This window comes from Peromyscus maniculatus, chromosome 4 (genome assembly GCF_049852395.1).
Source record: "Peromyscus maniculatus bairdii isolate BWxNUB_F1_BW_parent chromosome 4, HU_Pman_BW_mat_3.1, whole genome shotgun sequence".
In the NCBI taxonomy this organism is placed as follows: domain Eukaryota; kingdom Metazoa; phylum Chordata; class Mammalia; order Rodentia; family Cricetidae; genus Peromyscus; species Peromyscus maniculatus.
This window is the reverse complement of record NC_134855.1, coordinates 44044986-44060247: the sequence shown is the minus strand read 5'-3', so window position 1 is coordinate 44060247 and position 15262 is coordinate 44044986. Positions and strand designations below refer to the sequence as shown.

General features: G+C 36.8%; 1 protein-coding gene across 1 annotated transcript in view; it reads left to right on the top strand.

Moving 5' to 3' along the window:
* Scn1a (sodium voltage-gated channel alpha subunit 1) overlaps positions 1–15262 on the top strand; it is a 149192-nt gene that overhangs the window by 82198 nt on the left and 51732 nt on the right. The window contains exons 3-7 of the mRNA XM_076569585.1: positions 1520–1638; positions 3913–4002; positions 6000–6128; positions 7741–7832; positions 8383–8652. Coding sequence (XP_076425700.1) covers positions 1520–1638; positions 3913–4002; positions 6000–6128; positions 7741–7832; positions 8383–8652 — 700 coding nt within the window. The remainder of the gene's footprint in view (positions 1–1519; positions 1639–3912; positions 4003–5999; positions 6129–7740; positions 7833–8382; positions 8653–15262) is intronic.

The following is a 15262-nucleotide window of genomic DNA, read 5'->3' as shown; positions in this document are numbered from 1 at the left end:
AATTGCCTTGCAACTTTCTAAACACAGGTTTTACTCTTAGTACTTGAATTTTTTGTCATAGCCCAGAAGAGACTAACAGACCTGCACTGGTTAGGGGATGTTTTCATGGCACGTTTAGGGCATTTCTCCCCATATACCAGATAGCAAGTGCTATTTTCAAACAGCAACACTGCATTTGAGGATTGCTCCACTTGAAAATATTGAAGTCAAAATGAAAAATCTATTAGTGACCTGAAGTTTAAATGTGGAGAAGAAGTCTATCAAAAATTCTTAGTCAAAAACAAAGAGCATGTTATAGATCATGCTAATCATAATGGAGATCTATGTAGATATACGTGTAAATGTTAGAAGTTAGTTTTAAGGAATCGATGTACAAACATGTAAAAAACTGTGCTGGGGTCATTATTAAGTGCCGGATCACTTGTATAAGACTCTGAGTTAGAGATTCAACACACACACACACACACACACACACACACACACACACACACACACACACACACACACACACGCTGAGCTAGGAATATAACCCTGTGGTAAAGCACTTGCTTAGCATGCAGGAGGCCTTAATTCAATTCCCCATATTTAGAAATTAAAATAAAAACCTTAGAATTATTTCTCTTTAGTAAGGCATTCACAGAGAAGTCGGCTTTGTCCTCCTACTTATGCACAGTCTGAATATTGATAAATGCCTTACAAGAACTGTGTCAGAGTGTTCCATAGTGCTCCATTGCATGGTGAGTCATTTTTTTCTTTTTTCTTTTCTCTGCACACTGATCCTTGCTGGGTAGTGAGTTCAGCTTCTGGGATGGACTCTGTTCATAATTATGGGTCCTGAGTTCTCCGGAGACTTTGAGCTTTTCCTCCATGCATTTAGGAGTCAATTGGGATTAGAATTCAATGTGTCAGCTAACTTAGAAATCCCAATACAGAATTTAGCACTCCTGGTCAACAGGATACTCTCCAGGGAGCTTGGCCTCCAGAAATCAATGACTGGATGATATCCATCTAACCCAAGTATGCTCGATGGCAGCTGCTTTTGTTTCCTATTACCAGTGGAGTGATAATGTTTATTTTATAAGCACAGATAGTGAAGGAATATTTATCTTTAAAACATTCAGTTCTGTTGAATGATTTTGCATTCTACAGGATTAATTTTCCAGATATCTGACCTAGGCAAACAAATCATTATGAAAAGGAATTCTTAAGAATTTTAGAATGAACATGAAATATGTCCCAATGTCAAACATTGGCTTAAATAAGACACTTAAAATAAAAATATTCAGAAAATAAGGACATTCTCCTAGCTGGTTGGTGTGCAAACTCAGGTAAGTGTGTGCTGGAAGGTAAGAGCCATCATAGGTTTCCTGTCTAGGACATAAATGATCCAGAGAGAGCTGATGTTCATGGTGCACATTGATAGCGACTGTCCTGGATGTACAAATTGGAATTATTGATGTAACACTATTGGAAAGCACAAAATAGAGTTTATGCTTCTGTGTTTGTTCCTATCTTACAGACTTTTATAGTATTGAATAAAGGGAAGGCCATCTTCCGGTTCAGTGCCACCTCCGCCCTGTACATCCTCACTCCCTTCAATCCTCTTAGGAAAATAGCTATTAAGATTTTGGTACATTCATATCCTTTTGCAAGTGATTTATGTTAACTATTTGTATAAATTGTGTGTTTTATAGCTATATGTATTATAATTAAGTTAAAATGTGCATGCACTCCATAGCTTTTATCATATCCACTAACATCTTTGCTTGGTCACACAAATCTATTTTTTTCTATTTTGTAGTGGTAAGAATTGAACCCAGGGCCTCAGATATGCACTGAGGCACACCTCCAGCCCTAAACCTTGTTCTGCACTCCAGGATTCTAGCCAGGGAATGGTGCCAACCACTGTAGATGGGTCTTCCCATCTGAATTAACAAAGCAGTCAAAATAATTCCCCAGAGGCATGTAATGAGGGCCTGTCTCCTGGATGATTCTGGATTCAGTCAGGTTGACAATTGATACAAGCTGTCATATGTGTATTGAATCCCTGTGTTTTGTACAATATAATCACATTCATCATTACCATCTATACAGAGTCGCATAGAATTTCATATAACAAAAAAAATCTACTTTCAAAATCAACTGCAGGTTAGTCACAGATATGATATATGCCATTATAATGGACCCCACAGTGACCTTGTAATCATAGAAGAACCTCAAGAGACTCCAGAATTAGCCAATTTTTCAACTTTTCTGATGATTTATATGCAGTACAGTAGTATTGGGTGAATATCAGATTTAAGCCACTGAATATGATTCCACAGTGCAAAAACCTGTTCGGTAAAGACTGCGATGTTCATGAAAAGGCTGAAGCTGCTCTAAGAGGTTGAAGGGGGCTGGGCTCTGTGGTTCCCACTAAGGTTCAAAGGTTTCTGCAACTAAATTCCAATGTGGGTATTGATCAGTGAAAAATCATTTAGACTGAGTTTCTTTTGATGACCTTGGCCATAATTAAGATAAAATGCTATTATAAGTTTTATAAGGTCATACTAGCAAGATTTAAATAATTTACATTCTAAAATCTAAAGTATTGATTAAAGCCATGGGTTTGATTTGTTCCCCCAATACTATAAAAAAAGTAACTAAGTCAATAAATAAAAAACAAAAAATAATAAATAACATAGCACTATACTAACAAAAGGAGGAAGAAAAATAACAGAAAGCAAAATAATAACAGTTGCAAAAACAATAAAAAAGGTAAATGTCATTCCCTTTTTGAGTCAAGTTATTACAAGAAATTCCTTAATGCTATCAATAGGTTATTACTGAAAACAAAAGATTTAACACGTAAAAAATTTCCGTGTTCACTGTTTTAACACTTAAAAGCTTTTCTATCTTAGTTTGTATTTCTAGTGCCATCATGTGGACATTTGATGAAAACTTTCTTTACACCTGATGGTAATGTTCCATTTGGCCAGTCATCTGTAGTAGAAAAAGCACCTGATCTTCTAGCAGAAAATGTGTATGTTAAGATCCTGTATCAACCATCTGTGTTGTCTAGAGCTTAGACATTGTTTCTGTGGTTTCTGAAATGTTTTTAAGGCCACTTTCAGAGCTACAATTTTATTATATTTTCTTCATTCAACCTATCACTCAGCTTCTCTAAGGCATTGTGTGTAAGCATTCCTCATGCATTAACTTCTTTAATCTACACAACCAAACAACAAAGTTTGTCCATGGTTAACAGCCATGTATGAATGTGGGTGGGGACATAGGGAGATGAATGTACACAGAGGACAAGTGACTGGCCCAAGAGCATGTTACTGTGTAGGATTTCAATTGCATTCAAGTGATGATGAACCTTGACCTTCAAGAGTGCCCCCTTTTTATCTTCCCCAACACTGTTATACTTGCATAAACTCACTCAAAACACAGCAACCCAGAACTTTGTACCATACTCTGCTTTGACCATAGGTATATTCGTTCATAAATTCTGTTACAGAAGAAATTCCAGTATTACAGAAATACACCTTCCTCAATAATTTACAATTCTAATTGTGTAAATTGATTAAAATTAATGCTTTTTGCTCAAGATGTTGCAAATCCATATAACACAGAAATAGAACCCCTGCCCAAGCTCTGTGTGAGGTAATCATACTGATTTAAAAACAGCTGCAATTATAGCTTGTATTCTTACATCTGCCCATACTCTTATTTAATATGAAACTGTGGAGGTCACACTATTGTGCATATTTGATCAATGAAGAAAGTGAAATTTAAGGGGATTAGATAATACACAGGCACAAGCTTATCCATGAGTCATGTTGCACTGAGATTTGGGTTTTTCAGTGTTACTGCTTTTTAAATAAAGTATGTGAACTTTCTTTTGTATGTTCCTTAACACTAACTTACATTATTCAGCATGTTAATTATGTGCACTATTTTGACAAACTGTGTGTTTATGACAATGAGCAACCCTCCTGACTGGACAAAGAATGTAGAGTAAGTTCAATTATATATTTTAAAATATTTATTCATGTACATACATTTGAAATTTTGAAACCATGTTTCAATGTACCCTTTAAATAAAACTGAAGAGTATACATAATAAAGCCATTTGTAGATACAATTATACAAAAAGACAACACTCTCTGAGTCCTAGGCTTAAAAGTGTTGGATCTAGGTTTTCCTTGTAGTTGGTAGTTTTGTTTTGTTTTGTTTCGTTTTGTTTTTTCAAGACAGGTTTTCTCTATGTAGCTCCGGTCGTCCTAGAACTTGCTCTGTAGACCAGGCTGGCCTGGAACTCAAAGAAATCCACCTGCATTTGCCTCCTGAGTGCTGGGATTAAAGTTGTATACCACTGCACCCAACATCGTAGTTAGTAGCTAACAGAAGTCTAAGAGAATACTCAGTGGTTTTCTTTTAGGATCTAGTATTTGAAAACATGCAATGAAAATAATTGCAGAAATATAAACAAGATATATGCTAGGCTTTAATTTCAGACAAACTCCACATTAATTTGGTTAGTTAAGAATCAAAAAGGTTAAGCTGTAAATGCTACATTAAAAACAACATTTAGTCTCATTAGCATGAGGCATTCATATATCATCCAGATTTATAACTATTTCACGTGTAATCAACAATAACTTGACTGAAATTTCAAGATTATAAAACTTGGAGATTCAGTTGATTAAAGGCTAACAGACCACTGAAAGTTCCAGTAGCATTTTCAAAAACTGGAGGCATTACTAATGATTTTGAGAATCTCTCCATGCTGGGGGTACCATTGGAGAAGAGGGGCATAGTTTGTGATAACTTGAGCTATGACTGTTCCAGTCCGAGCTATTTTACCTCACACTGCCCAAGTTCTGACCCCTATGACTCTTTGGCTGCTGACTCTAACATACACACAATATTCCCAAAGCCTCTTCTTTCAATGCTTCTAGATGGGAGCCCATGAGAAAAATGAACAGATTCTGAAAAAAAAAAAAAAAAAAAAAAAAAAAAAAAAAAAAAAAAAAAAAAAACGTGTACAGGATGGATTCTGAAAGTATTTAAGTTAACGTGCAAGACACAAACACACACAACTAACTAAATAAACCAAATCTTTTTTAAAAAAATTGAGATTGAGATTATTTTCCTTCTCAAGGAGAATCATATTATGCTTCTTCGTATCACTGATTGTCTATTCCAACCTGTGGCCTTACCGGCTAACTCTCAGGAGACTCTGCTTCTGTTGATGCCAAGCCCTTTTAGAAAGTAGCTGGACGGACTATGCATGCCGTGTATTCTCACACTGCTCTAAGAGTAGCTTAAATAATGACCCTTCAGGCAGTAGGTATTTATTCTAGTTCCATTTCTGTTGCTACAATACAATAATCTGACAAATCAACTTAAGGGAGACAGGATTTCTTTTAGCTCACAACTCTAGATTTCACTGTTATTTCAAGAAAGTCGAAGCAGGAGCTTGACGCAGGCAAGACCAGAGACAGAACAAACATGGGCATGCTTAGGAATCAGCTAGTCCTCCCTATTCTTCTACAGTCCAGAGCCCCAAATCCAGAATGGTGCTGCCTGATTTCAAGGTGGTGCTTCCCGTATCAGTTAAGGCAGTCAGCGTGCCCTCAAGCCAGCCGGAGCTAGCCAAGCACACATTGAGACTCTCTTCCCTGGTGATTGTAGGCTTTGTCAAATTGACTTTTTAAACTAACCATCAGGGAAGTCAAGTTTAAATTAATGTGGTGTTTTCTTTCTGTGGAACTAAAATCAAGTGGCTTAGTTTTCTTTTTTAGAAAAGAACATTAGGAAACTTGGGGTTGGGGATTTAGCTCAGTGGTAGAGTGCTTGCCTAGCAAACACAAGGCCCTGGGTTCGATCCTCAGCTCTGAAAAAGAAAAAAAAGAAAAAAAGAAAAAAAAGAAAAAGAAAAAAAAAGGAAACTGATGTACTCTGAGTGAATACTACTATGTCCTTAACTCTTGTTGACTACTTTTTTCTAGATACACCTTCACAGGAATATATACTTTTGAATCACTAATAAAGATTATTGCAAGGGGTTTCTGTTTAGAAGATTTTACTTTCCTTCGTGATCCATGGAACTGGCTTGACTTCACTGTCATTACCTTTGCGTAAGTGCCTTTTTTGGGGAAACTTCAGAGAATATAGTTTGGTTTTCTGTCCAAGCTCAGATTTTAAACAGTATGCTTTAATGGTAAACCATGCTGGAATGATTTAAGCAATGGAACTCTATGTTTTAATGTTTACCTCAAAAGAACAAGTCCATTCCACTGTCCCATATGGAGTAGTTGCAACAACAATTTTAATACCAATGATGGTCTAACTGAAATTTTCATATATGCCAGTCTTATCACACAAACACCCCATAAGTTAAAAGTGTAAATTATTTTCATCTGACTTGGAGGATGGTTTTATAACTCACAGCAGCAAAACGTGTACTGGCTCTGCTCATTTGCACTGATCTTTCTTATTCATGTTGTGCACACCCGTTCCATAGTTTCTTTTGTTAGCTTTGTGGAATAGTAGAAAGCAAGTAGTCATGCATCAAAATGTGGTGAAAATAAGATCACAGGACAAAAAGAAATTCAGTGCATTATAAACTTGCTAAACTGTTATTTTATGAGCCAACTGATCTCTAAGGATTATAAGCAGATACACCCAACCTCTATTTCCCTTCGGACTCATTTCTTATTCTTCCTCTCATCTCTCTCTTTATGGCCTTCTTTATTTTTACTCAACATAAACCTTTCAATTCAGACTAGGTCTATGCTCATTTCCCATTTTCCTGTCTTCTCTCTTTTGCAAGTGATGAACTGCCTCCAGAAAGAGAAGCTGAAAGTAACAGGAATAGGTGAAAGTAGGTATGGAGGACAGTGAACTAACACCACTTACCCCATCTTTGGCAGCTGACTTTCTGGGCATCAGCAGGTCTGAAGGGGTATATAAGAGGAGAGATGGTACTGATGTACTCAGAAGTGTAAATACTGGCTGTCTGGTCTTAATTTTATAACTTTACATTGGATCAGGATATGCAATCCTTCCCTGTGCCTTTCAACCACAGCTTACAGGATGGTATTTGGGACTTCTCTTTCTCAAAAATAAAACAGAAATAATGACACAGCAGCACTGGGCCACAGAAAATGCTATTGTTAATTTATCCAATTTATATTCAAACATTGTGTTAGGAAATGCTGTCTTCAACAATAGGACAATAGACAATCTATTATAATAGCTAAATTTCGGTTGGATGATTTCACATATTACTTCTTTTCCAATGGAAACCATAGCCCATGGCTTGTTTACTCTTTAATAATTTTTCCAAATCACATACAATTTTGATTATCTTGCTTTCCAAATGGCATCAAAGATGTATATTTTATGAATTTACATTTAGTGTAATGGTATTTATTTTGATAACAAGGCTACAGTGATGAATTCTAAACTTTAATTTGCAACTTGCACTACTATCATTTAAAAACAGCAAAGGGTCTTCATAAAAGTGCCAGTTAAACATTAAGTCCCTCCAAATCTTCAATTTTGATTTAACTCTACAGGTGAGTAACAGTTTGTAAACCTGGGTAATGTTCAGCTTTTCACACTCTTAGAGCACTGAGTCTAAAAACTATTTTATCAATTCTAGATAAGATGTGATTAATATAAAGCATAAGATAATTGTCTCCTTGCATCCTGTTACTGTGTTTGTGTGTGAACTCCCTATTACAGATATGTGACAGAGTTTGTGGACCTGGGCAATGTCTCAGCGTTGAGAACGTTCAGAGTTCTCCGAGCATTGAAAACTATTTCAGTCATTCCAGGTGAGAGCTATGTGTAAGCGTATAGATTATTCACTGAGTTAACTCTGGGACTTTTTCAAATGGGCCGCCTTACTTAACATGTATCATTATAGAAAGCCAAGAATCGTAAGACAGAGTGCTTCACATAATATCACTCTTACTGTCCCTACAGGTTTTATCAGCTTTTGTATTTAATGGGTAGGCACTCTAATATGCATTCCAAGTAGTTTCTACTTTAAAATGTATTTTCTAATGTCAATGTTATGAAGGATTTATTTCCTATTATATATATTAAATTTTATTCATTATACCTATTGATACTTGTGTTAAACAATCTTATTCTTTTCTAACAAAAGACAAATTGTATGATAATAAAGAATAACCTACACCAGCATGGAAGATTTGTTTTAAAATGAAGTATTACTCTAAATTATTTTTATATCAGAAATTTACCTGCCTTTGGCAGCATTTTGGGACTTATACAATGACTCAATTGTTTCGAGAGAATTGTGTAAAGGATTTATTACTTCAGATGTTTAGGGCTTCATAGTAATAAACTTCTCTCTTTCAGGACTGAAGACCATCGTAGGGGCCCTGATCCAGTCTGTGAAAAAGTTGTCTGACGTCATGATCCTCACTGTGTTCTGTCTGAGTGTCTTTGCTCTAATCGGGCTGCAGCTCTTCATGGGCAACCTGAGGAATAAATGTGTACAATGGCCTCCCACCAACTCTTCCCTTGAGGAACATAGCATAGAGAGGAATGTGACTCGAGATTATAACGGCACACTTGTAAATGAAACCGTGTTTGAGTTTGACTGGAAATCATATATTCAAGACTCAAGTAAGAATTACCATTCTGTGTACTTACTCTTTCAATGTTTGCCTTCTGTCTATTCGTGGACTAGTAAAAGATGAACACAAGGAAGTTGTCATCACTTAGAAAATTATCTGATGAAACTTCTTAAAATATTTAAACCTATGTTATTGTTTGGCATTTCTTTCTCCTGGATATTGTTTGTTTGCTTTGACAAGAGCGCTAATGATCTAACCCAGGACTTTGCACAAGTTGAGCTGGTACTGTACTACTGAGCCACACCACTAGCCATTTGTCTGTTTCTTTTCTTTTTTTTTTTAACTTTTGATAGTTGAAAACACCTTTATTTTGCCTTTACTCTTTACTACTGAAATTTGTTGGAAGTGTTCCGTTTCACTGTCAGGGGTCGGGGGCTTCACAGATATGGTAGGATAAGATAATCGATAGCACATGACGACACTAAGTGCCTTTCACCCAGACCTGCTGGCTGCTAAAATTTGACTCCGTCTCTTCTTTTACATTATATTACAGACACTTTTTACCGTAATGCTTTAAAGAAAATTCCAGGGAGCATACAGTTTCATCCATGAACACTTTAGAATACAACCTCTAACATAAAGTACAGACGACTTTAAAGAGAAAATATGTGTATTTTTACTATACATTTTGAAAGTCCCCTCTGTTTGTCTCCAAAGTAACCATGTTATTGCAGTTATACTAGGAAATGGACTCGGCTTTGTAACCACTATGTTTCTTCATAACCTTGGGCAAATGGTTTTAATGTTTATTTAGGGGGTTCACGATGTTCACAATGTGCTATATTGCCAGTATGTTTCTTAATAATAGGCCATTTGTATGTTTCTTAATAATAAGAAGAATTGTGTTAAGCAGCTTATCCATGGTTTACACACATATAATGTTTAATCTTATAACTATTCTAATTCTTATTGTTTAATACTACTCTCTTTTGTGTTGTCATGTAGGAGGCTAACGAATTCAGTTAGGGAGAATTTTCTTAGAATACTCCATCAGTGTACATTCCTCAAATGATAGCCGTAACAGCGAAAGAAAATATAGTTTGTGAAACCCCTTTGCTAAATATGACCACTAAAAATTACTGTGGCAACCTGGACTGTGCAAGGATACAGGGAAATATTGGTGACAACACATGGCTTTGTACATGATGAGATTTTTTTTTGTACACACAGGTACATCCATTCAAACATGTGAACCCACAAAATAAGAGATAATAATTTATTTATAAATATGGGTATCAAAAGTATATCCTGAAATTATTATAATAATTTCTCTTTTATTCCAAAAAGTTTTTTTTAAAAATTTAAATTTATTTATTTATTTTACATCCCAATTGCAGTTTCCCCTCTCTCTTCTTCTCCCAGTCCCTCCCCCAACCTTCCCTCTGCCCACCCCAATCCTCTCCTCCATTTCTACTCAGAAAAGGGCAGACCTCTGATGGATATCAACAAAACATGGCATATCAAATTGCAGTAGGACAAGGCAAACCAACGTGAGGAATAGGGTCCCAAAAGCAGGCAGCAAAATCCGAGACAGCCTCTGTTCCCACTGTTAGAAGTCCCACAACAAAATCAAACTATGTAACTGTCACATTTATGCTGAGGGCGTACATCAGTCCCATGCAGGCTCCCTGGTTGTTGGTTCAGTCTCTGTAAGCTCCTATGAGCCCAGGTCAGTTAATTCTGTGGGTTTTCTTGTGATGTCCTTGACCCCTCTGGCTCCTCCGATCCTTCCTCTCTCTCTTCAGCAGGATTCCCTGAGCTCTGCCTAATGTTTAGCTGTGAGTCTCTGCATCTGTTTCCACCAGTTGCTGGATGAAGCCTCTCTGATGACAACTGGGCTAGTCACCAACCTATGAGTGCAGCAGAATATCATTAGGCATCATTACATTTTTTTTTCGCCAGTCCTGTTTGGTTCTATCATGGGTCTCTGGGTCATCCAGCTTCTGCTTCCTAGTGCTCCAATCTGTGTCAGGGATGGGCTCACTTTTGTGTCATGGGTCTGTAGCTGGAACAGTCATTGGTTGGCCACTCCTACAATCTTTGCAACACCCTTACTCCAGCACATCTCATAGGCAGGACAGACTGTAGGTCAAAGGTTATGTGAGTGGGTTGGTGTCCCAATCCCTTCCCTGGAAATCTTGCCTGGTCACAGGAGATGGTCAGTTCAGGATACATGTCCCCTGTTGCTTAGAGTCTTAGCTGGGGTCATCCTTTTAGATTTCTGGGAATTTCCACATTCCAGGTTTCTGTCTCACCCTGAAATGCCCCATGTATCCAGTCCCTCTTTCAGTACTCTCCCCTCCACTGCTCCCCAACCTAGTCCCTCATGTTCCCATCTCCAACTATCCCCAGTCCACCTACAAAAATCTCTTCTATTTCCCTTCCCAGGAAGATCCAGGCATCCCCCTTGAACCCTCCTTGTTACCTAGCCTCTCTGAGTCTGTGGAATGTAGCATGGTTATCCTTTACTTTACAGCTAATATCCACTTATGAGTGAGTACATACCATGATTGTCTTTCTGGAACTGGGTTACCTCACTCGGAATGATTTTTTTTCCTAATTCCATCCATTTGCCTGCAAATTCCATGATGTCATTGTTTTAAACAATTGAGTAATACTCCATTGTGTAAATGTACCATGTTTTCTTTATCCATTCTTCAGTTGAGGGATATCTAGGTTGTTACTAAATTCTGGTTAATAAGAGTAAAGTTAATATGAACATAACTGAGCAACTATCCTTGTGGTATGATGGAGCATCCTTTGGTATATGCCCAAGAGTGGTGTAGCTTGGTCTCAGGGTAGATAAATTCCCAATTTTCTGAAAAACCATCCTATTGATTTCCAAAGGGGCTGTACAAGTTTGCACTACCACTAGCAACAGCAGAGTGTTCCCCTTGCTCCACATCCTCTCCAGCATGAGCTGTCACTTGAATTTTAGGTCCTAGCCATTCTGACAGGTGTAAGATAGAATCTCAGAGTCATTATGATTTCCATTTCCCTGATGTATAAGGATGTTCAATTCTTTAAGTGCTTCTCAGCCATTTGAGATTCCTCTGTCGAGAATTCTATGATTATATCTGTACCCCATTTTTAAATTGTATTATTTGCTTTGTTGATGTCTAGTTTTTTGTGTTCTTTATGAATTTTGGAAGTCAGCCCTCTGTCAGGTATGAAGTTAAGGAAGATCTTTTCCCATTCTGTAGACTGCCATTTTGTCCTCTTGACAGTGTCCTTAGCTTACAGAAACTTTTCAGTTTCATGAGATCCCATTTTATTAATTGTCAATCTTAGTGTCAGTGCTACTGGTGTTCTATTCAGAAACTGTCTCCTGTGACAATGCAGTCAAGGCTATTTCCCAGTTTATCTTCTTTCAAACTCATTGTATCTGGATTTACATTGAGATATTTGGTCCACTTGAACTTGAGTTTCATGCAGGATGATAGATATGGATCTATTTGAATTCTTCTACATGCTAACATCCAGTTGTACCAGCATCATTTGTTGAAGATGCTTTCTTTTTTTCAATTGTATAATTTTGGCTTCTTTATCAAAAATCAAATGTTCATCGGTGAGTGGATTTATGTCTGAGTCTTCAATTCCATTCCATTCCATTGATCCATTGATCCATTGACATCTGTTTTATGACAGTACCATGCAGTTTTTATTACTCTTAGAGCTTGGAATCAAGGATGGTGATACCTATGGAAGTTCTTTTGTTGTACAGGGTTGTTTTAGCTATTCTAGGGTTGTTTTTTTTTGTTTTCTTTTTGTTTTTTTTTTGTGTGTTTGTTTTTCCATATGAAGCTAAGTATTGTTCTTTCAAGGTTGGTAAAGAATTATGTTGGGATTTTGATGGGGATTGTTTTGAACCTATAGATTGCTTTTGGTAAAATGGACATTTTTACTATGTTAATCCGACTGATCCATGAGCATGGGAGATCCTTCCATCTTCTGATATCTTCTCCAATTTCTTTCTTCAAAACTTGAAGTTCTTGTCAAACAGGTCTTTCCCATGTTTGGTTAGAGTAACACAAAGATACTTTATATTATTTATGGCTATTGTGAAGGGTCGTGTTTCCCTGATTTCTTTATCAACCCGTTTATCATTGTACATGGGAGGGCTACTGTTTTGTTTGTTTCTGGTTTTTTTGTTTGTTTGTTTGTTTGTTTTGTTTTTGTTTTAATCTTGTATCCAGCCACTTCACTATTGGTGTTTATCAGTTGTAGGAGTTCCCTAGGAGAATTTTTTGGGTTGCTTATGTATACTATTAAATCATTTACAATTAGTGATACTTCTTCCTTTCCAATTTGTATCCCCTTGATCTCTGCTAGTTGACTTATTGCTCTAGCTAGAACTTATATGAAGAAAGTGGACAGCCTTGTCTTTTTCATGGTTTTAGTGGAATTGCTTTGAGTTTCTTTCCATTTAATTTGATGTTGGTTGTCGTCTTGTTGTATATTGTCTTTATCATGTTTAGGTATGTCCCGTTTATCCCTGATCTCTTGAAGACTTTTCTCATGAAGAAGTGTTAGGTTTTCCAAAGGCTTTTTCAGGATCTAATGAGATGATTATGTGTTGTTGTTTTTTTCAGTTTGTTTATATGGTGGTTTACATTGATGATTTTCATATGTTGAACCATCTCTGTATCTCTGGAATGAAGCCTGCTTGATTGTAGTGGATATTTTTTTAATGTGTTTTTTTACTCGGTTTGCCAGTACTTGTTGAATATTTTTACATCATGTTCATCAGGGAAATTGGTCTGTAATTCTCTTTCTTTGTTGAGTCTTTGTGTGGTTTGGGTATCAGGGTGACTGTGGTCTCATAAAAAAAAATTGGCAATGTTTCATCTGTTTCTATTTTGTAGAACAACTTGAGGAGTATTGGTATCAGCCCTTCTTTGAAAGTTTAGCAGAGTGCTGAGTTAAAACTATCTGGTCTTGGGCTTTTTTTTGTTGGGGGGGGGGCGGGCTTTTAATGACTGCTTCTATTTCCTTATAGATCTACTTAAATTATTTATCTGATCTTGATTTAATTTTGATAATTGGTATCTATCAAGACTCCCCGTGGAAGGCTATATATTTTCGGAGGAGGGGATGTAGGGTGGGCTGAAGGGGAAGTTTGGGGTGGGGGAGCAGGAGGAGGGATGAGGGAGGGATCTGTGGTTGGTATGAGGAATGAATAAAAAATATCTTTTTTTTTAAATGAAGAATGCCATTTATTGAAGGAGGGAGGAGGTCTTAAATACAGGCTTATAGCACAATGGGAGAACCCTGGAGGGCTGAAGTTCGCTACCATGTTTTACAATCTTGCATCTAAGCTGTTAACTCCCATTCTGCAGGATACACAGACAAGGAATTTCCCTTAAGCATTCAGCAGGGTGGAACCTGGCAGGGAATTAGCATAGGGAGGATATCAAGTTCAAGGTCTGCAAGCAAGGCAACAGTTACCCAAAACGGGGGCCAGAACCCTACATGTCCCCCTTTAACTAAAAAATGAGCTTCTGACTTAGGTTGCGTGGGACGTCAGCTGGTATCCTTACCCGTCATGGAGACGCCTGCCCAGGCCACACAAGCACTCTGTCTTAGGTTGGTTAAAAAAAAAAAAAAAAAAAAAAAAAAAAGAAGAAGAAGAGGAAAGAAATTTGTTCATTTCTTTAAGATTTTCCAATTTGGTGGAGTACAGGTTTTTGAAGTATGATCATTATGATTCTCTGGACTTCCTCAGTGTTTATTGTTATGTCCCCCTTTTTTTCTGACTTTGTTAATTTGGATATTCTCTCTCTGTCTTTTGTTAAGTTGAATAAGGGTTTGTCTATTTTGTTGACTTTCTCAAAGAACCAGCTCTTTGTTTCACTGATTATTTATATTAATTTCTATTTTATTGATTTCAGCTGTGAGTTTGATTAGTTGCTGCCATCTACTCCTCTTAAGTTTGTTTCTTTTTGTTCTAGAGCTTTCAGGTGTATTGTTAAGTTGCTGGTCTGAGCTCTCTCTGAATTCTTTATGAAGACACTTAATGCTATGAACTTTAGTACTGCTTTCATTGTGTCCTATAAGTTTGGGTATGTTGTGCATTCATTTTCAATAAATTCTAAGAAGTCTTGAATTTCTTTCTTTATCTCTTCCTTGACACAGTGGTAATTCAGTAGAGAGTTGTTCAGTTTCCATGAGTTTGTAGGCATACTGTTATTGTTGAAACCCAACTTTAATCCATGGTGGTCTGATAGGACTCAGAAGTTTTTTTTTTTTTTTTTTTCAATTTTCTTGTATCTGTTGAGAATTGCTTTGTGACCAAGCATGTGGTCAGTTTTGGAGAATCCTCCATGAGATGCTATGAAGAAAGTGTATTTTTTTGTGCTTGAGTGAAATGTTCTATAGATATGTTAGGTCCATTTGGGTCATAATTTCTGTTATCTCCAGTAGTTCTGTTTAGTTTTTGTCTATATGATCTTTCATTTGTGAGAGTTGGGTATTAAAGTCTCCCAATATTGATGCATATAGGTCAATGTGTGATTTAAGCTTTAGTAGTGTTTCCTTTACAAATGTGGGTGTCCTTGTATTTAGAGCATAGATGTTGAGAATTGAGATGTCATCTTGGT